The following is a 23,322-nucleotide window of genomic DNA, read 5'->3' on the forward strand; positions in this document are numbered from 1 at the left end:
GAAAAACAATAAAAAACGGAAGGGCTAAAAGGCAATTAGACGAATTTAGAAAAAATAAAGAAATTGAAATGAAATGGACAAATTCCTACTTGATTGAAAGAGAAAAGAAAATAATTCAATTCCAATAGAAATAGGAAAAGAGAGAATAATCCAATTCTAAATTGAGGTAGGAATACAAAAGTCCTCCCTTCAAAGAACAAAATACCTTTATTTATATACATGAGGTTTACTAAAAATAGCCTAACTAATTTAATAATAAAATAAAATAAAAAATAAAAATCATATCTTTCTATTTTTAGCCTTTTACCAAGTCAACAAATTTTGATAACTCCTTGGCTTTCATCATCTTTTTGATTTGGCTACAATTTAATGATTGTCTTTCAATTTAACCCCTTTTGGCTTTTTTTCGACCGATTGCATTATTTAACTTCGGTTATTATTTTTTGGGGGGCCCAGGCCAAAATTAGCCTATTATAGACATATTTTAAAATTTTGATCCTAAATCTACTTTTATCCATTACCTCTCCTAACTCTTAGGTGGTGTTTGGCCCATTCTCATGATAAGAATTTATTAAAATGTGATTATTGAGAAAGTAAAATTACAATATTTGGTATATTAAGAAAGCACTTACAGTAATATGTTTGGTTCATTAAGTACTTTACTAAAAATTTGTTGGTAAATTTCGAAATTGCGTCATTAAATAAAAATACAATTTTGATTAATTTTAACCCTTTTCAGTTATATTTATTATTAATAAAAAATTAGTTTATCATCAACAAACAAGTAATTTTATTTATTTATTTTTGATAATATTAATATATTTGTTTTAAGTAAACAAAATTAATATATTTATCTCATTAATATACGATTAAATTGAAAATAAGATTTAAATATTTCTTACATATTAATTTAAAATATAATTTAAAATTTAATTCAACAGTATTTAAAATAAATTGAAATTAAATAATTTCTATGATTTTATGGTAAAAAAGTATTGAATAAAAACAAATTAACAAATAATAAAAAAGATGGGTGATTTTATCTCAAAGATAAATTTAAACTTTCCAATTACGCAGGGAAGTTCTTTTCCTACCAATATTCAAAGGAATCACATTCCTATGGTTAAAAGAATGTAACATCCCTAATCCGTATACTTAGCCGGATTCGAGTCATGGAGTATTACAACATCATTTTTAAACATTTAACATTACTTACACACAAATGTTTAATCATAATTACAAATAATTAAATCACATTCCATTTATATCAAACATGCATTTACGAGCCTTATACCGAGTTTACGGGACCCTAAAAATAGTTTGGAAACATTCTGGGGTCAATTTGAATCAAAACAGAAAATTTAGGAAAAAGTTGAAAATTTTAGAAACAGGGGTCACATGGCCATGTGACACAGCCCAGACCGTGTGGACATTCGAGGTTCAGACACACAACCGTGTCCCAACCCATGTGTCCGCCCGTGTGTGTAGTTGAATTAAGGTCACATGACCGTGTCGCAGGCCGTGTGCATTCGATGTTGGGTCGCATGATCTTGTCGATGACCGTGTCTCAGACCGTGTGACAAACTGTTTTAAGACATGCGGCAGTGTGCCAGATTGTGTGAAACCTACACCTAAAGATAATAAGGCACACAGCCGTGTGGATAGGCCGTGTGTGACACATGACCGTGTGACAATTTGTGTCTTAGGTCGTGTGCACCAAATTTTACTTCAAAAACAGGCAAACTTAACACCTAACTTGTCTATCAATTCGTACCTAAAACCAACCTTAAAATATCACCAAATACACTTCAAAACAAGTCAAAACATACCAATTAATAGCTACCTAAATGACTAACCAATGTGCTCTCATTGACACCACATTTCATACAACAAATAGCATGCAAAATCTTCCACCAAAACACACATATATACACCTAAACATCAATAACCCTCAATCCTATTTACCACATTAAACTATACAACATTCCAAGCTACTCAACTTGTAAAATTCACATCCAAAGAGTTAAACTCATAAGGCAAACATATAATCATTTATAATTTATATACAATTATTTGCTTTAGAACAAAGCATAACTCAAAAGTTTACATAACAACATCCACTACATGTAACCTTTACTAAGATCAACTATACACCAAAATGGCCATTTATCATGACCTTAACATCTTAGGTACATGCCAAAATATAAAAAGAGAACATTACCAACATTGAGTTCAGGATTATCGCTGAATGCTGGGTTGACGGTAAAAATTATAAGTACCTAACCTGCACTCAAACAAATTATCAAATAATGAATAATTTCAATAACACAAAGAACTACATATGGATTGTTAATTTAACAATCCATAAGTTTAGAATCTTTAACATATAATGGTTATTACCACATAGTTTACCATGAAGTTCATCATATCCATTTCATGCTATCTCTTATTTAACAACAAATTTCAAGGGATCAGTTAAACATCAATAATATTGAACAACCTGTTATTGGCACCAAGTGCCTGACGGATAAACTGTGACAAAGTTTTGCGCCCAGCGCTAGTCGAATAAACCGACGATAGGTGTGCCCCGCACTAGTCGGATAAATCGATGATATCAATTGTGTGCCTAGCACTAGTCGAATAAAACCGTCAAATACATATGTAATTTCATAATCCACATATCCTCATTTCATAATTCAAGCATTTGCATATACATATAAAAATAATTAAGATATCAAAGTAATTATTAATTTATTTAAAATAAATAATTAGAGTTCGAGTTCAAGGACTATGAACTTACCGAAATACAATAGATGCTATGGATTGGGGACAACTACTCGATGACCTTTTCCTGTCCACGGTTGATGCCCGATCTACTCTTTTCTCGATCTAAATATAAAAATTTGATTCAATTATTCAATTTGAATAACATAATTTATTTCAATTCAATCAATTACCCTTAAATCATATTTTATACTTTTACCCTCAATATTTGACTTTTTAGATAATTTAGTCCTAATTTCGAAACTTAATTAATCCACCTCCTTAACCAATCCCTTAGCTAACCGAATATACATATATAATCCTATACAGTCCCTAACTCTTGCAAATTTATAGATTAACACTATACTATTTTAATTTATAACATTCAAATCCTTGAAAACTAATACTAGCAAGAATCCGTGCTCAATATAATAATTTTTCATACCATAAAACTTAATAATTTAACCTACATTTCCAGCACAAAGAATAGCCTCAAAAAATCAGTCCCTATATTCATTGTATTTTATCAAATTAGTCCCCAAGTAGCTTGATTTAGCTTCAAAGGGTACCGAAAATGCAAAGTCTATTAGAAATAAAAGTTTAAAATGCTTACATGCAAGGCCTTCAACAACCGAAGCTTCAATTCCCCTCTCCTATGGTGTTTTTCGATGGCCAAGAGAAAAATTAAAGAAGATGACCACTTTAACTCAATTGTTTGTTTAAGTTAATTTAATTTCCAATTTACTATTTTGCCATTTAAAAACCATTATATTTACAACAAAAATCGATTCCATAAACCTTCACTAACTAGAGATTTGGTGTTATTACCCACTAAGTCCAATAATTTCCTTCTTATAGCTATTTAACACATTTCCTAATAAACCTCAACTTTTGTATATTTTATGCTTTAGTCCTTTTTACTTAATTAGTTATTTAAACCCTAAAATTTCACCACCAAATTTTAATTCGACATATATAATACCATATAAATATTAATTAACTAATATATATTGACTCACTAGCCGTAATTGTGATCCATAACCTTAACTCCCGACACTACTGAAAATAGGTCGTTACGAGAAAGTTGCATTCACAAGATTGTTAATAGTTCTTAGCATACCGGCTTTTTTATAAAAGTAACCCTAAAAAATAAATTAATTATCAAAATAACCTACCTTTTTAATTATGTACAAAAATAACCCATTTTCTACAGTAAAAAGTGGTGGAGCCATATGATATGGCGCCACCACTTTGCCACGTCAGCCAAGGGTATTAAAAAATTATTTTTTAGTGGAGCCATGTTGAATGGCGCCACCAGTATAAAATACTAGGGAAATACTAAAAAATCTGAAAAAACGGGGGACTTAAAAAAATTTCCATTTTTGGGTGGAGCCATTCTAAATGGCGCCACCACTTTTCTAATTTGTCAGGTTCTTATATTTTTTTTTTACTTTTTTTACTTTTTTAACTTTTTTACTTTTTTTCTTATATTTTGCCTCTTTCTTAGATTTTTTTCTTTTTTAAGTTTTATATTATTTTCTTAATTTATTTTACTTATTTAATTTATATTATTAATTTTAAAAAATTTGTAATATATATTTAAAATGTTTTATAATATTTTTTTTAAATTTTTAATTATTATTTTTAAAAATATTTTTTAACTTTATATATATTTTTTTGAAATTAATTATTTATAAATTTTAAAAATGTATTTTTCAAATTAATTTTTTAAAATTTTAAAAAAATAATTATTTTTTCTTTTTTTTAGTTTTTTGAAGTCTAATTTTTTTCTTATTTTATTTTGTTTATCTATTTTATTTATTTTTATTATACATTTCTAATTAAATTTTAGATTAGTTTTTCATAGATTTTGTCTTTTTCTTTAATTTTTTTTGTTTTTTAAGTTTTATATTATTTTCTTATTGTATTTTGTTTATTAGTTTTATAATATTTGAAATGTATGTTTAATATATTATTAATTTTACATAGAATTTTTAAATTAAGATTTTATAATTTTTTTGTTATTTTATTTTAGTTTATTTAATTTATTTATTTCTTATTATTAATATTTAAAAGTTTGTAATGTATATTTGAAATGTTCTATAATATATATTTGTTAAAATTTTAAATATCAGTTTTAGATTTTTTTTTAAAATTTAAATGTATATTTCTAAAATTAATTTTTGAAAATTATAAATATTATTTTTTAAATATTAACCATATTTTTAATAATATAAAATATTAAAATAATTTAAAGATATGATCTTTCAAATTTATTATTTTTTTATTTTAATAATATAAAACATTTAAATTTTTAAATAAATTTGTATAAAAAATTTAAAAATGTTAAATATTTTTAAAATAAATAAAAATTATAAATTTAAAAATTCTATGTAAAATTTAAAAATATTTAAAATCATTTAAAATATTAAAAAATATTTTAAATCATTTTAAATCATTTTAAATGTTTTATAATATTAAAAATATATTTAATATTTAAAAAATATTTTGAAAAAATATTTTTAATATTTATAAAAAAGTATATTATAAAACATTTTTAAAAAATACATTTCGAGTTTTTCGAAATAAATAAAATAAATAAGGACTTAAAAAGAAAAAAGAAAATCAAAACTTAAAAAAAAAAAGGCTGAAACAAATAAGTTGGCTGTCAGACTTGAAAACTAGTGGCGCCAAATTATTTGGCTCCATCAGGAAATGGCAAAATTGCTACGGGGCCCCCTATACTTTAAAAAATCACAGTATTTTGGTGGAGCCATTCTTTATGGCTCCACCTCTTGGTTCTCTTCTATATATAGAGTGGTGTAGTTGTTGTGTTAAGTGGAAAAGTTTAAAAAATTTGTTAAAAATGAATAATAAGGTGTTTTTGGTGTATGTTGTTTTTTATGGTGAAATTGTAGAAGGTGATATTGGCTGTGTATTTCAAGGCCGGCAAAGAGTAGGTTTGCGATTCAAAAAAAATGTGAAGCTAGCAGAAATGAAAAGGAAGATCAGTGCGAAAATAGCTATCCATTGTGGAAGGGCGATGTCCAAATTATTTTACAAGTTTCCAATCTCTACAGATTCATTCAAATTTTGTGCGATACAACTGTTAGATGATGATGACTTGGGCACTATGATGGAAATATGGAGGTCCACTAGGAGTGTGAACCCCCAACCAGTTGAATTATTTGCTGAGTTAGCAGACTTAGAGCCTGTTGAGAATGTTAGCCCAATAAGTCAACATCGCGAATTTGATTTTGATCTTAATGCTGGATGGACAGGCTAATTAGAATGCGGTGGAACGTCGCAGATACCCAAAATTCCTAATTATGGTGAGAGTTCGTACAACAACTCAACCCTCGGTCCCCGTCTACAAATACATCCGGAGGTGATAATAAGCACTGAGACAAATGTCAGAGAAATGACCAATAATGGTGAAGATTCTGATCAAGACGTTGAAGATTTTAGTGACCCCGATGTTGATGAGGTTCCGGACGATATCGATGATGAAGGCCCAGAGGAGGTTGAAGATGTTCACGGCACTTCATTCTATAACCCGAGTCATGGTATTATTTTACGAAATGAACCTGGGGGCAACATGTTGAACGTAGATCCAGATGCAACGCATGCATCCGAGTTCCCTGAGTACGCTGATATAGTACCTGCTCATTGATTGGCGTCAAATTCATAATTCGACGAGTTGTTCGTTGGCAATAGTTCGAGAACAAGGCGGATTGTGTATTTGCCATCAAACAATACAGCATGAAGTTGTCGATTGATTACAAGGTTGCCAAATCTACACCGACATTATACATTGGGGAATGTTGGAGAGTCGACGATGGGTGTGGTTGGTGAGTTCGTGCTGCATTTATACAGAGGACTCAACAGTGGCAAATACGAAAATTAGAAGGGCGTCATACATGTACTGTCGCACGCATGTCTCACGACCACCGAAAATTGGATGCCAAAAGTATTTGCAAATGCATCATGCCACTGGTGAAAGATAGCCCAATCATTCATTTGTCGACATTGATTGCAAACATGCAAGCTCGATTTCAGTACAGAGTGTCATACAGGAAAGCGTGGTGGGCGAAACAAATGGCCATGTAACAATTGTACAGCGACTGGGAGGAGTCATACAATGAACTTCAGAGTTGGATTTCAGCAATGGTAGAGTATGTCCCAGGAACTGTCGTGGAATTGCAAACGTTACCTTATAGAGGCCCTAATGGAGAATTGGAACTGGGAAAAAGAGTGTTTCGTCGACTGTTCTGGACTTTCGATCCATTTGTTAGGGTCTTCTCCCACTGGAAACCGGTAGTGCAAGTTGATGGAACATGGCTTTATGGAAAATACACGCAGATACTTCTGATTGCGGTTGCACAAGACGGTAATGGAAATGTACTACCAATCGCTTTTGCCATCGTAGAATCGGAGAACTCTGAATCATAGGCATATTTCATTCGAAACTTACGGAGACATGTTGTCAGGCAAGACAACATTTGCATTATATCTGACAGATCGAAGGGTCTTATTGCTGCAATTCGACAATCGGAGGTTCCGTGGAGGTCTGTCTATTGTATTCGTCACATCGCTGTGAACATCCACAATGAGTATAAGAACAAAGACTGGCGCAAACGAATTGTCAACATGGGTAAAAATATCGTATTTAAATTCGTATTTGTAATTATTTCTAGTCCATTTCCTAATTTTAACGCATTTTATCGGAATATATACATAGGTAGAGGTGATCATGGGCCGGGCCGGGCAGGGTTCGGGCCGGGCCCATACAAATTTTTAGGCCCGTCTACTAGGCCTGGGCCCAGCCCGAAATATGGACCTAAAATTTTGTCCAAGCCCAACCCGAAATAAAATTACTAAGCCCGAGCCCTGCTCGGCCCGGCCCATATTAATTTTTTTATTTCATTAAATAAAAAAATTTAAAAATATAATAAATCAAATATATTTAAAAACATAAAAACAAATATTAAAACAAATAAAAATAATACTAAAACAATTCTTAAAACAATACACAAATTAATAATATAATAAAAAATGGTTATATTAAAAATTTAAAATAATTAAAAATAAAATAAAAATATATATTAATATATAATTCGGGCCGGGCCAGGCTAGGCCCGGGCTAAAAAACTCTTACCCGAGGCCCGGCCCGTTTTCTAAACGGGCCTCATTTTTTTGCCCAAGCTCATTTTTCGGGCCTATATTTTTATTCAAACCCTCCTATTTTTCGGGCGAGCCTTCGGGCCGGGCTGGGCCGCCCAGCCCATGATCAGCTCTATACATAGGGTACGAGCTGGAACCACACCGATTTAGACATAAGTTGGTGAGGTTAGAGACTGATATGGCGGGCTGCAAACCTTCTTTTACACTGTGGTTGAGTAGCATGGAGACGTGGCAATGGGCTCAATGTTTTGACGAGAGGTACCGTTATGGCCATATGACAACTAACCTTGTTGAGGCTGTTAACTCCGTCTTAAGGCGTACGTGTCACTTGCCAATTTCAGCTATTTTTTCAACCATATTTTACAGGTTAGCAACCTTAATGCCAAAAATGGGGTTGAAACAAGCAAAACAGTTAGAGGCAGGACACGTGTACGTCGAAAAAATCAGAGATGCCATGAAAGATAAAACTCAAAGGGCTAGGTTGATGAATGTAGAACTATATTCTCGAAATTTGGAAACTTTTCGAGTGACAGAGTATATCAGTCGTCGGTCAGGGATCCCGCCACGGTCCTATGGAGTTGATCTCCGAAACAGGCGGTGTGAGTGCGGGATGTTCCAAGCACTATGGTACCCGTGTGTGCATGTGGTTGCAGCTTGTGCTACCTATAGTTTGAATGTCAAACAATATATCAATGATGTATACACACTTGAACGTACGTTGCGTATTTGGGGTAACGAGTTCCCTTTATTAAGGGATATATCGACATGGGAAGTGCAATCGCCTGTATTCTAGATGTTGCCTGATCGGTCACTACGTAGGAGAGTCAAAGGTAGACCGACAATAACGAGGATTCGAAACGACATGGATGTAAGAGAACAAGTCGATCCAAAGCGTTGCACCATATGTAGAACAGTTGGCCACAATCGGAGCAAATGTCCCTATGGAAACGTCTACACTGGCCAATCTTCACGGTCTGAAAGAAATTAAATGTTGTAACTGAGGTCTGTCTATATTATGATCTTTTAGAAATAAAGTTTGTATTATTTAGTGTTAAAATTATATTTAAAATTAATAGTTACAACTTTTAATACTTTAAAAGATTTTATAATAAATTAAATAAAAAAACACTAATATATAAGTTGTGAAACCTTAAACCAATACAACAATCACATAATACTTGAAATTTACATAACTTAAAATTGAAAAGAACTAAGAGTGGTATCACCATTCAGGGTATAACGGTTTACGGGCCTTCGTTGACGGGGTGGACGTTGAGGTGTATTGTACACATCTGAAGGATTGGCAACTGGGTCGATCGTAGCCTGAGGCGGGGTGGAGTACATGTTATTACCAAACATATCAACTAATGTCGGTGGTTGCTCTAGGTCAAATGGACTCGAACTGCCTATATCCAGGTGATATGAACTCAAACCACCCATGTCCGGGTGATATGAACTCGAACCACCCATGTCCGGATGATATGAACTCGAACCATCTATGTCCGGGTTATATGAACTGCTCTAGGACTCATCACAAAAAGTGTCAACCAATTGCTCCGATGTGTTTAAAACTTGGTCCTCCGAGTCGGGCTCCGTCATATGTTGATCCTCTACCTCCACCGTAGGTTGATTTCCACGTCTGTAGCCGTGACCTGGTACTATCATAAGTTGTCCACCATATAAATAAACTCGCCATCGATTCATGTACCACTGCATATATTCAGTCGAGGGACTGAAGTCAAACATGCAAGAGTGCATCTCAGGCCGCCTGTCGTACCTGGTATTCCATAGTGCAACATAACATTGATGTTCCACGCTCCAATCTAATGTATGTCTCCCCTGCATGGTCTTGCCGTGGACATCAACAAACTGTTGTGGCTCGACCAACACAAATTGTTTACACCCAAATTGTCACATAACTCGATCAATGTTGTACCATTCAACGGTTGAGAAGTTGAGCACCGGCGTGTTAATGCACCACATACGAGCTTCAACGTGAACCCTTTGAGGAATAAGGGTTGCAATGTTTACTACAGAATACGGCATCCACAAGAACTGCACAATATAACATAATGAGTCAATTCACATCACATACTGTAAATGGATAAGTTAAATAAACGTTACTTAAACTATATTAATATATACTAATTTCTCTCCAGCGTACGCCTCTATCATTTGACGGTAAATGATTAATGTCTGGCTCGCACCAATTCCCAGAGACGTCGCCCATCTGAAATCGAAACAAACACGTTGGTAGTTAAACTTTGAAAAATATTATCCACACTTATGAGTCGTTAAATGTTAAGTATAATTTTGTTTTTACCTATTTATAAGTGGCCACGAATATGGTTGGTGCCTAACAGCCGCTAGAAACGGTATCCTGTATAGAGCCCAAGACTGCAGTAGACCCGGACAACTAGCCATATTACTAACCCCATGTTTTGTTGCACGACAGAGCTCATAGTATAATGCAGCCAACACTGCAGGTCCCCAGCTGTAACTACCGGCACGAGAAAAATCCTCCAATAGAGGCAAGTACTTTAAGTGGACTCTATTAGACGTGTTGTTCGGCAGAAGTACCCCCCCAATCAGCTGCATAATATAGGCTCGAGCAGAATACATCACCTCTTGCTCAGTGGCAGTGCTCGATAACTACTTAAAATTTGCTCTCAACCATGCTAATGTCAATCATGTGAAATTCTGTTCCCCATCACGAGGGGACCGTCCAAGCAGTCTGTGGCATACTACAGAAGTTTCCAACACTTTGCTTCAACCCGTGACCACAGCACCGTCAACTCGTAACCCAAGTTGCATAGCGACGTCTTCTAATGTGATAGTGCACTCCTCGCACGACATAATGAAGGTGTGGGTCTCCATACACCACCGCTCAACCAAGGCGGATAGTAAGTTTGGCCTCAAGTTAAACCTCCGGATCAATGCGACATCCCCAAATCCGGCCAACCGTAAGTATGGCATGATCCGCTCGTCCGGATCGTACTTGGGAAAATGACACCGCAACCTCAAAACCCGATAACCATCCTGTATGGTAAATTTTTTATAAAAATATGATAAATCAATTATCTATATAATTTAAACATAAAAAATATATTCAAGAGTAAAATTGAAAGGTTGAGAAAATAAAAACATCACACTTATATTATACCAACGTAACCATTCTAAGTATTTTTTTTATTTAAGTTAAATTAAATAAGTAATAATATATTAATAATAGAATGAAAATTTGTCATAAAATATTAATAATAACACGTAGAAATCAAATGTGATTATTATATCCTAACCATAGTTAAGCATTAAATTAATTAAAATAAATATATTAATAATAAAAGAATGAGAGAAATTACAGGAATATGAACTGGGGACTAGTAAAATTACAAGAAAAGAGAAATTAATTGAGCAGCAACTCAAACTCCACCAGTGTAAAAAATAAGTCCAAACCAGAAAGCAACCCAAGAGAAGATGATTGGTTCAAGCAAGTTTAATTTGACACCAATGGCTACAATACTTATATATTTCTAATTTTAAAATTTTATGATATCTTATTCAAATTTTAAAGTGAGTAATAGCGAAAAATTGTATTTCAAGGAATACTAATATTTTTTTATATGATAAAATTTAAAAACATAAAGTATTTTTTAAACAAATACTTATGTTTTCTAGTTATTTATAAATTAACTAGTAAATAATCAAATATATTCACTTTTATTATTATTGTTTTAATAATATATATTGAAATTAAAAGCATTTTTGTCATAAATCGAGCTCGTCAAGTAATAGTTTTGCGTATTAATCCCTACACACCGTCTAATAAATTAAGTATGAAATTAGTAAAAATAGAGTAAAGTTTTAAGTAAGTCGATTTTAAGGGGTAGTTATTTAAAAAAATGAAAATATCCTAATTTATTTTTATAATATATCTATTCTATTATAATTTGTGTGATTAAATTAGGTGTTTGGAGGTGAGTGCTACTAACTTTTTTTTAAGTATACAAATACAATTACAAATAATGTATATCTAAATCAATTATAACAAAAATAAAGTATTACAAAGTATAATCAAATTAATAATCTAAAATGTTCAACAGAAGCTAAATAACAACTAATTAGATATAAGTATTTTAAAGCAGTCAAAACATGTTCAACAGAGTAGCGATTAGCAAAAAAAAAATGAGAAACTAAACCAATTTTTTTTTAATTTATAATAAATTTTACTGTTTCGTCGATCATCTATGAAGTGCGGTCCGTATTTACTCCAGAAGACATCTTCAAATCTGTATAATATAAAAAAACAAACATACAATACAATTATTTATTATATTCATTAACTATAAAATATAAAAACAAAAAAAATAAAATTTTAACAAACGTACCTTTTTTTTCCCTCACTCAACTTCTTCATCTATACAAGGGGGGACCAAGCCCCCCCCATATATATAACAAATTTCTTTTTAAAAAATAAAACAATAAAAAGAGTCAAAATAAAAAAAAAATATTTAATATATATTTTTTAAAATTTATATTTATATTTAAATTTATTAATAGTCATATCACTGACATGATGTGACAAGTTATAATAAATATATATATATTTTAATTTAACTTTAAAATTTAAATACATATATCTAATGTTAAAAAAAGAATTTAAAAATAATATTTAAAATTTTAAAAAATATATTATAAAACATTTTAAATATACATTACAAAATTTTTAAAATTAATAATAAAATAAATAAACAAAACAAAATAAGAAAAAAAACATAAATTTTCAAAAAAGTAAAAAAAAAGGAAAAAGACAAAATTTTAAAAAAATATTTAAAATATTATGATTTCTTATATTATTAAAAAATTATAATCTTTTAAATGTATTTAAAAATTGTATTTAAAATTTAAAAAAATAATCTCAAAATACATATCTAAAATTTACAAATATGTATATTAATAAAATATTTCAATTTTTTAAAGTTAATAATAATTAAACATAAAAGAAAAACAAAACAATAAAAATAGTAAAAAAAGAAAAAAATATATTTAATATTTATAAAATAATATTTAATATATTTTTTAAAAATTTATATTTATATTTAAATTTATTAATAGTCACATCACTGATATGATGTGACTAGTTATAATAAATATATATATTTTAATTTAAACTTTAAACTTTAAATATATATACCTAATGATAAAAAAAGAATTTAAAAATAATATTTAAAATTGTATGTAAAATTAATAAAATATTAAACATACATTTCAAATATTATAAAACTAATAATTTCAAAACTAATTTGAAAAATACATTTTTAAAATTTATAAAAAATTAATTTCACAAATATATATAAAGTTAAAAAATATTTTTAAAAATAATAATTAAAATATTAAAAAAATATTATAAAACATTTTAAATATATATTACAAATTTTTTAAAATTAATAATATAAATTAAATAAGCAAAATAAATTAAGAAAATAATATAAAACTTAAAAAGAAAAAATCTAAGAAAGAGACAAAATATAAGAAAAAAAAGTAAAAAAATAAAAAAAGTAAAAAAAATATAAGGGTCTGTTTGATAGGGGGAAAACCATTTCCGGAATTGGTTTTCCCCATTTTCCAGTGTTTGATTGAAGGAAAATATTTTCCTTTTGGAAAATCAATTCCGCAACACGGGTAAAAGCCTCTCATCCTTCCGGAAAATGTCTTACCCCTTAGAAATCGGTAAGACATTTTCCACAGCTCCTCTCTTCACCCTTTCCACTGTTCATCTCTTCACCCTTTCCACAGCTCCTCTATTCACCCTATCGATTGCAGCATCATCATCTCTGCCTCATCTTCTCTGCTAGTTCACCTATTCTCTTTGCTTGCCTCGTTAGCGTGTCGGTTCACCTCTGCTGGTTTATCGAATGTAAAATTGCAAGCTCTATGTTAGGGGATCTGTTGATTTCTGCAAGTTTTATTGCAAGTTTTTGTAGTAGATGTGTTTTCTGCAAATGGGTAGTTTTCTGCAAATGTTTTCTGCAAACAGTTTCTAGGTTAACTGGAAAATGGGTAATTTGGATACTTTCATGGCCAAATCAGTTAGCAAAGAGATAGTTATGTCTTCTCTTTCAATTTTCGCTACTAAAGGATGATTCTTTTTAAGAGAGAAAATGTTTGGCTTCTTCATCTCTGCCTGCAAAATGGAAAGGAAAATTGAAAAAACAAAATGTTTGGCTTTTTAAGAGTCCAAAGATTATGATTACAGTTCGTATTATGCTGGAAAAAACAAAAGAAATTTACATGAGTGAATAATGTTAAATGGAAAGGAAAATTGAAAAAAATTGCAGCCTTAACACCCTAATTTCTCGTCCTACTTGTTTGCCTAAATTCCCAACAGAATAGATGAATGTTATGGTTAGGGGAATAAACAACTATTTATGCTTTCATTAAAAAAAATCAGTAGAGACAATGATTTGTTTTATCTACTTGCTGAATAATTTACTTCAATCTGAAACATTTTATTCGATTATAGTCAAACTAATGCTGAACCATATTGTTTCAAATTGGTGTTCAAGACTTGTTCTGTTGTTCCTGTTGCTTGAAAAAGATTCAACGCCGTTCCTGTTGTTCTGTTGTTCCTGGTAATGGTCCCAAATTTTATTTTCCTCTATAAACTACACGTGGTCCTGAAAATGGGTAACAAATAATGCATAACAAATTAAGGTATTAAATAAATTTGGTCAAAAATTGTAATTCAAGCTTACTGATAATCTGCAGCAATTGTAGGCGATGGTCTGATCATTCATCAGCAGAATTTCTTTACCTTTCAAGTTAACCGAACATGTTTATCTCCCAAATATATTAACAAATTTTTGCTGGATTTAAGAAAAATGAGTTTGTGGAGAAAGTTAAGTCCAGTTTGATAAGGTTCTGCTTTTGTAGTGGCTGAGACTTGAAAATACCTTTTTTTTCATGTTAATTCATTTGTGTGAAGTAGTTAGGAGTTAATCTTTAGTTTTAGAAGGGCATAAAATTAATGGATGCTTTATACAGGGATTTTTTGTTGTAGAATACTCAAACTGAAACCTTTTAAGAAGTGGGGAGTTTTGATTAATATAGAGTGCCTGCTGTAATTACAGACTTGAAGTGTTTAGGATACTGAATTGTCTCAGAAGTCCATTGGAGGTTTTAATAAGCTTGACTGAAATTTATTTTTTTAATTCTTGTGGGGATTAGAAAGGCATATATATATATATATTTAATATGGTTTTCAAATTACTCATAAATTCATCAAACCTTAATTAATTTAATGAAAAGATACTATCAAATATATAAAAGTTTCAAATTATTATAACAAGTCAACTAAAATATTTTAAGATTTTAGGTTAAGTATTTGGGAGGTTTTCTATTATAGGAATCGAATTAAATTATTTTTTTATTATTAAATAAATTAATTTAATCTCTATATTATTAGAAAGAAGTTAAATAAGTCCAATTTGTAATAAGCTTAACATTTATTTTTCCCGATTGCAATTCATTTCAAACAAAAGATTTCTTTTACAGAACCATAAATCCTTTTTAAAAATATTAACTTTGTTAAATTAATGAATGATATTTTTTAAACAGTAAATATTAACTCTATTCCAATTTTACTTATTTGATTCTTCTTAATAATATATAAATAAAATTAATTTATTTAATAATAAATAATTAATTTAATCAAATCGTTATAATAGACACGCTTCCTTAATACATTCACCATTAATTATGTATATAAAATATTCAAGTATACCTAAATATTAACAACATATTATATAGTAATCATTGAACTACAATAATCATGGGGCAGCACTAATACTCCATGTTTATTCAACTCATTACCATCCACTATTGCAATTTCCCATTCAAATTCATGATTAATTAATTAATTATACATGATATTGAAATCCTAATAATATAAAACAAAATCTTGGAGCAATTGTAATTTCCTACAAGAAAACTAATTTCCTACAATATCAAATATGTTGAAGTATTGTATTAACCAAATTATTTTGTTGAAGTTTTGTATTAATTATGGCAATTAGCTTGATATGCATGTATGCATAGTCATGGCAACTTTATGTGATCTTATGAAAATCTTGCATCTTTTTTATAATGATCATATATTTGTGGGTGAGCAAATTAAATTTGTGGGTGAGCAATTAGGCGAAATTGCCAATGCTTTGAAACAATTTACTGCCGACAAGACAGCACAGCTTTACGAACAAGTGATGTCGATGGAGGAAGAAGGATTTGATGATGACTTCTTGTGTTCTGTGTGTGATTATCTAGGGAGTCATGAATCAGAGGCCAAAATGTTTTTAGTTAAAAGTAAGAAGCATAGAAAAATTTGGCTTCAAAAATTTTCTCAGGGTTGAAGATATTGATACTTTTATGTAGTGTAATATTATGCACTTCGACAATGTTGTTACTATGTGGTGTACTACTAATTATGTATTTGGATAATATTATTTCTAGTACTCATTATGGTTTCGAAGCAATTTATAATTATTCAATATTCTTACTAGTACTCATTGTGGATAATATTTTTCCAATTTATAACGATCAATATTGTAGCTTATTATTGAGTATTATTATAAATAAATCATTGCAATATATGTAAAAACAATTTAAAATATAAAAATTTATTAATATATATTAATATATGTAAAAAACAACTTTTCCGGAAAATATTTTCAGGAAATCTGTCAAACAGCAGAAAATATTTTACACAGATTCAATCAAACACCAGAAAATATTTTCCTGTAAGTCATTTTACAGAAAAGTAAAACATTTTCCAGAAATTATTTTACGGAAAATATTTTACTGCCAATCAAACAGACCCTAAGAACCTGACAAATCAGAAAAGTAGTGACGCCATTTAGAATGGCTCCACCCAAAAATGGAATTTTTTTAAGTCCCCCGTTTTTTCAAATTTTTTAGTATTTTCCTAATATTTTATACGTATTGGTGGCGCCATTCAACATGGCTCCACCAAAAAATAAATTTTTAATACCTCTGGCTGACGTGGCAAAGTGGTGGCGCCATATTATATGGCTCCACCACTTTTTACTGTAGAAAATAGATTATTTTTGTATATAATTAAAAGGGTGAGTTATTTTGATAATTAATTTAATTTTTAGGGTTACTTTTATAAAAAAAGCCTAGCATTCCAAATGCAAAAATCACATTCTTACCTATTAAATTTTTAAGAAAGTAGCCACTTTCTATCATACCAAACATACTCTTAAATTGAAAAAAAAGATAAGTCTAATAGCGACAATACCAATTGAATAAATGCATGATTGACAAACATATCCTAAAATTAGATTAAGCTTAAAATGCATCCATTTATACAGTACTAAATCAAGATTCTTATTAATGTTTGTGAAACTAGATTGATGGTCAAACCGATTAGATCATCGATTTTCAATTCGATTGGTTCGAATGGTTCAAAGTAAATAAATGTTAAAAATTTATAAAAATCAATTCAATCATAAGTTTAATCGATTTTTTATCTCGTTACAATTAGTCTATACTAATTTATTAATTAATCAATTTTATATATCTCACTAAATTGATACCTAACCAATTTCCAATCCAATTGATCTGATGTATTAAATCAACATTGTTTTTTTTTTCTTACATAAATTAAAAATAAATAATAGCAAAATCCATATTCATAGGGACCCAAATAAAAAAGAAAAAAGAGCTCCAGTCGTGGTGGAAACTCAGCTGTACACTTTCCATCACCCCACGTTTCTTTCTTTTCACCTTGTCGGAATAAAATAAAATACACTACAACAGAATAATAACCAAAATTTAAAATTACGAGGAGATAAATTGAATCAATTAGTAAAAATAAATTAAAATTAATTAATTCGAATCAAAGTTTTATTTTAGATTTATAAAGTTGTGTAGGACAATTAAACTAAACATGATTGACATAATAAAAAATATATAATGTATTTAATAGAGTTTCGATTTGTTTGAAAACTTAAAAGAAAAAATAACCTAACACAAAAAAAAATTCAATTAAATATCAGAATTTACCGGAATTAAAAGAATGATGTGATTGGATTGGGTTAATCACTTTTTTTCTTTGGTGTAAATCAAAATTTAAAATTACACTGATTAAGAAATAATTATCATTCTTAAAAAAGAAAAAAAAAGAAAATTTATTTTGAATACGTCAAATTCGATTCTATTTCTTTTTTTAATTGCTCTGTTACAGTGCCTCAAATCTCGCCCTGTTCTTAGGTTCCTTTTTTTCACCCAATTTCCATCGTCTTTCCTAACCGTTCAATTGAACATCCCCTCTTTTCTGGTCTTTTTGTTTTCCCATCTCTTTCTCTAGAAAATTTTGACACCAATTTTCTCGAGAAAGTTAGGGTTTTTACAAAGACAGATATAGAGAAGGAGCAATCATGAGCTTTCAAGATCTGGAGGCTGGACGGCCATTTGCGTCGAGGCAAAACATGATCAACGGAAAGCAAGACGCTTCGCAAGCTGTGGCTTCTGGCATTTTCCAAATCAACACCGCCGTCTCCACATTCCAGCGACTCGTCAATACCCTTGGCACTCCCAAGGACACCCCTGAGCTCCGAGAAAAACTGTAATTTTGACTGTCGACGTGATTTATAATGGATCATTGTTTAATTTGGAGTCAAAATACGTACAATTATGGTTTACTTTTGTTCAATTGCGTTTTCGAGGGAGTCCAATTAGGGATGATAAATTATTTCCTTGGTCTAGTTCAATATGACTTTCTTTTGGAGAAAACTCAGAGAATTCTCTTTTACGCTTGGATGAACGTGACGATTCTCGAAATAGTTTATATATTTTTTGATATTTAATCTTGGACTTTCTTGATTTTATAGTAATCTGCATCGTTGTATTGCATGGGAAACAGTTGCTTTCTTTCTATTTTCTTGAGTGGTTTTCGGTATGCTAATTATATCGGGAGTGGGCAGTATAGCTGATATGTCTCACTTGGCAGGCATAAAACAAGGCTACATATTGGGCAATTGGTGAAGGACACTTCAGCTAAACTTAAACAAGCTAGTGAAACCGATCACCATGCTGAAGTTAGCGTAAGTTTGGTTTCTGGTTGATTATGTCTACCAAGCAAAGCAGCTGTGATGTTTGTTGTTATTATTTTTATTTATTTGAAATTCATGGTAAGTCATACGAAGTAAGAATTTGATGCCTTTTGTTTCCTTGTAATTGTAGACAAGCAAAAAGATAACAGATGCCAAACTTGCAAAAGATTTTCAAGCAGTTTTGAAAGAGTTTCAGAAGGCTCAACGGCTTGCAGCTGAAAGAGAAACTTCATATTCCCCTTTTGTTCCCCAGTCAGCTCTTCCTGCAAGGTATGTATCATGGGAGGGCCTACATGTACATGGATGTGTGGCAGAGTGAGTTCTATGTGTTTGTGTTAGTTTCATACATGGAAAATTGAGTCGTTAGCAACGTGGTTTTGACAAATGACATAAAAACCTCTATACTGAATACTGAAATTTCTGCCATTTACTGGTTGCAAATTTAAATTGTTACTTGGTACTCTTCAATCCTGCTTTAGGCTTTGGCATGTTATTTTTATACTCGAGATTTCTTCCTGTTATATGCAGCTACACTGCAGGTGAGATGGATGCAGGTTCTAATAAAAGTGCTGAACAGCGACCCCTTCTTGTTGAAAGAAGGTAAGTTCTTTAGGAATTTTAGCAAGCCATCCCCATTGCATGTTGCAGGCTGTTTGGTTCACTTTTGACTTTTCTAAATAAATTCTGGATTTGTATGAACCCTCTGTGCCGGTTCTTTTTTCCGGCATCCATGTGTCTACATGCATACTTGCCTGCTTGTATATCAATATGCCTTTATAAGATTGGAGCATCAAAAGTAATCAAAAGATCCTAGTTTGTGCTTCCTAGATACTTGTGGGAAGGTTTATAATCATATTCTTTTCTCCATTCCATGCATATTTAAAATATGTATTGTCTAGAGAACTTTAAGAACAAAACCTTGTGTAATACAAGGAAGCTATTTGTTTAAACTGTTTATCTGTTGCGTTATCTTATTGTTGATTTTTTTGAATTTGATAGTCCAACTGCAGCTTTTAGCTTTTGAGTATTCTTCCTTGCAGACAAGAGGTCGTGCTGTTGGATAATGAGATTGCATTTAATGAGGCTATCATTGATGAAAGAGAACAAGGAATTCAAGAAATTCAGCAGCAAATTGGTGAGGTGAACGAGATCTTCAAAGATCTTGCTGTGCTAGTTCATGAGCAGGGAACTATGATTGGTAAAAAAAATATTTAATCATTTGCAATGAGTTAACTATGGCTGTTCTCAACTTCTGGATCATGTAGAGAAGTACTGAAAGTTTATCTGTGGTGCAGATGACATCGGGACCCATATTGAAAATTCCCAGGCTGCCACTTCACAGGCAAAATCCCATCTCGTGAAAGCCGCAAAGAGCCAGAGATCAAATTCTTCTCTGGTAACATACAATGCTCTGTTTCTTTTATTTTATGAAGTTAAAATTGTGTGTTGCATGTAAAACACAATTAAAACAGAGGTTAGGTATTTGCTTCTTTTAATTGTAATAATGGGACTTGTGTGGGGTTTTCGTAAGCTGTCTTCTGACCTGCCTATACAAAGCCGCCTTCATTCCAAGGAATTAATATGTTTATATTTTTTTTGGGCAGGCATGCTTGCTCCTGGTGATATTCGGAATTGTGCTTCTGATAGTGATCATAGTACTGGCAGCCTAATCAGAAAGTCGTCCAAGATGATCAAGGGCAAACTCAAAAGATCTTCCCAGCAGCAAGAATGTGGTCTTCTGAGTAATGTGTTTGACGTTTGTTTGCAAGACATGATGGCTGACTCGAATTCGCTTAATAGTTTTTCAAGTATATAGCATGTGATTATCAGTAAATCATAATGATATTTTTGGTTAATCTTTGGCGGAGTGTCTCTTTTCTAAGTTGGTGTTTTGGTTTTTTTGTTGAGGATGTCTTTACAGCTTTCGTGTTGTAATAAGAGTTGCAATTCTTTGTCTTTCTATATAAATATATATCTATGAGTTGTTAAATAGCTAGCTTAAAATATTTATGCATTGCTTCAAAGTATGCTAGGTTATCTGATTTCCATCCTATAAAAAAAAAAAAAAGAAGTAGAAATTCATGTTGGCCGATGTCTAAGAAATTGGTTTGGTGCCAATACAATTGAAAGAGCGGATATGAAGGGCTGGATCAATGCCAACAATCCATGACTTTCACACTAATTAAATTTAATCTCAAGTAATAATTTTATTTATTCCAACTATTTGAGTTGAAAATTGTACTACACCTTTTATATTACAAAATCATCAGAATTAATGGTCTTCAAAACTGCTGAGCTGGAAAAGATTAGTAGATCACCGGTCTTTTAGGTCTCGAGGGGAATTGGCGGGAAAGGAAAACAAGGAGAGAGAGATTGTGGAAGAGATGAGCTCGTCGGCAGTAGAAGCAGAAGCGCCGGATCTGGTGTGCCAGTTGGACAACGTCCAAGGTATGGTCGACGCACTCTCTGCCGTTCGATGGAAACGCCATCAGGTCTCTTTCTTTTCTTTTCCTTTTTTGAAAATTTACGGTTAGGGTTTTGGGGATTTCAATTTGCTATTTTTGCTATAAGCATAGGACGCAGTGGTGGAATTATCAGAGCATGGTGTCGTTTTGATCGTGGAGGATACTGGTTGTCTTCAAGCCAAAGTTTATCTTCAACGTGAGGTACTCATTTTTCTTCTTCTTTTCCCCATTTATTTTAGCTAATCTGTAGCTGTTTGAGCTTCAGCCGTTCCTTTCCTATTTTCAGCTATTCGTTCGCTATGAATATCATGCTGAAGGGCGACCACGATTTGGAGTAAGTTTGGGCCTCTTTGTCGACTGTTTGAACTCATTTTCTGCACCTGGACGTTCAAGTATGATCGAGATTCAATACCCAGGACCTGATATGCAGCTTCTTATCAAGTATATAAATCATATTCTTTCTTTATCAGCATCTAATATAGTAGAATTTCAATTCAATGTTGAGAATAACTCCGGTAAATACGGTATGAATTTCCAATTGTTTCTAATTTCAACTTAAATAAGTCAAGGGAGCAAGGTCCCTCTCATCCATGATTAAGTTGATTTCTACATATTTAAAAACTCAGCTCCTGGTGTGACTGTTTTTTTTTTCTTTTCTTTTCAATGATTGTTAGGTCTGTTGATTCACTTGATGCTTGTATTTATGCGGAAATCAGGACAAGAATTCCAGATACAATTTCATGGGACTACAACTTTGAACCTGCCGGAAGCACGCCACTTACTTTTACTGTCAAGGTATTGTATGTTCGTGGTGTGATCATATCATATAAGAAAGAACAAAGCATGGTTAATGGCTGCTTCAACCCCTTGTACACCTAAATCTCTGATGTAATGGATTTTTGAGCTTTTCCAGACACCATTGTTGTCTTCTATTAAGAAGATGATACTACATGGTTGGAATGTCCACTTTTGCTTTAAGATCCTGTTAGGTTCAACCAATTCTTACGGCTGCAAATTACAACCATAGTTTTTTATTCAGTCCGCAGCATTAAAAGAAGCAATTGATGATCTAGAATGGCCAGGGTCGAGCATCCAGATCAATCTACAGCCAGATCCCCCATGCATTACGTTTAAAGGAGAAGGCCATGGAGACTTGCAGGTGCTGTTTTACTTCCACATCCGTTGAGGTTTTTGACCACTCGGAAGCTTAACTACTCATCCTTTCTTGCAGATAGATTTCACCTATTATGTAAATACGGATCTTGTGATTGCATTTCACTGTGATTGCCAAGTATCCTATAGGTATGTTTATTTTCAATTGATTCTTTATATCATATACTTACCATTTCACTTAAGCAAACCAATATCATCTGTTACTGTGTTGGAACTTGGCAGGTATAAATACAAGTTTCTTCGAGCAACAACATCGAATCTACCCAGCAGTGTTATTAAAGATAACAGAGGAAGTAAACTGACCATTGGGAGAGGAGGGATGTTGAAAGTTCAACACTTGGTTTCAGTTGCTAGATCAGCTACTTCACATCCTCATATTGATTCTGCTGGGCATCAGCAACCTAGTCGAATTGCTTATATCGAGTTCTTTGTGAAGTCTGAGGTAGATGAATAAAGTTGATTCATAGGACTTCTGTTTTATTTTTCGGCATTCAATTTGGAGCTGTCAGTGATCTATCAAGTTGTAGCAGTGCAAAGGAAAACCGACTTTTGAATTTTTCTTAATGATATATATAATTTCATACTTGATTCATGACACTGAAGTT

At 31.5% G+C, this 23,322-nt stretch overlaps 2 protein-coding genes and 1 long non-coding RNA gene across 4 annotated transcripts; 2 read left to right on the forward strand and 1 right to left on the reverse strand.

The window, feature by feature from the left end:
- Window positions 1-2,123: 2,123 nt before the first annotated feature.
- Window positions 2,124-3,433, reverse strand: LOC121204611 (uncharacterized). Its single transcript, XR_005899762.1, has 4 exons — window positions 3,377-3,433; window positions 2,801-2,889; window positions 2,501-2,632; window positions 2,124-2,284 (listed from the first exon to the last, which is right to left on the reverse strand). It is a non-coding gene; the product is annotated as an uncharacterized lncRNA (long non-coding RNA).
- A 14,699-nt stretch (window positions 3,434-18,132) lies between these two features.
- LOC107919938 (syntaxin-22) lies at window positions 18,133-21,069 on the forward strand. Its single transcript, XM_016849383.2, has 7 exons — window positions 18,133-18,592; window positions 18,977-19,070; window positions 19,210-19,349; window positions 19,608-19,679; window positions 20,120-20,277; window positions 20,375-20,475; window positions 20,684-21,069. Exons 1-7 carry the CDS (start codon window positions 18,405-18,407, stop codon window positions 20,747-20,749), a joined length of 819 nt encoding a protein of 272 aa, XP_016704872.1. The 5' UTR covers window positions 18,133-18,404; the 3' UTR covers window positions 20,750-21,069.
- Window positions 21,070-21,206: 137 nt separating this feature from the next.
- Window positions 21,207-23,309, forward strand: LOC107919940 (uncharacterized). Of its 2 annotated transcripts, none has more exons than XM_016849384.2 (7): window positions 21,207-21,571; window positions 21,656-21,745; window positions 21,831-21,985; window positions 22,219-22,339; window positions 22,584-22,703; window positions 22,776-22,846; window positions 22,940-23,309. In XM_016849384.2, exons 1-7 carry the CDS (start codon window positions 21,464-21,466, stop codon window positions 23,169-23,171), a joined length of 897 nt encoding a protein of 298 aa, XP_016704873.2. In that variant the 5' UTR covers window positions 21,207-21,463; the 3' UTR covers window positions 23,172-23,309. The 2 variants fall into 2 exon arrangements, with proteins under 2 accessions (XP_016704873.2, XP_040930732.1); XM_041074798.1 differs by having other exon boundaries at window positions 22,261-22,339.
- Window positions 23,310-23,322: the final 13 nt, after the last annotated feature.

The sequence above is a fragment of the Gossypium hirsutum genome, chromosome A08, assembly GCF_007990345.1.
Source record: "Gossypium hirsutum isolate 1008001.06 chromosome A08, Gossypium_hirsutum_v2.1, whole genome shotgun sequence".
Lineage (NCBI taxonomy): Eukaryota > Viridiplantae > Streptophyta > Magnoliopsida > Malvales > Malvaceae > Gossypium > Gossypium hirsutum.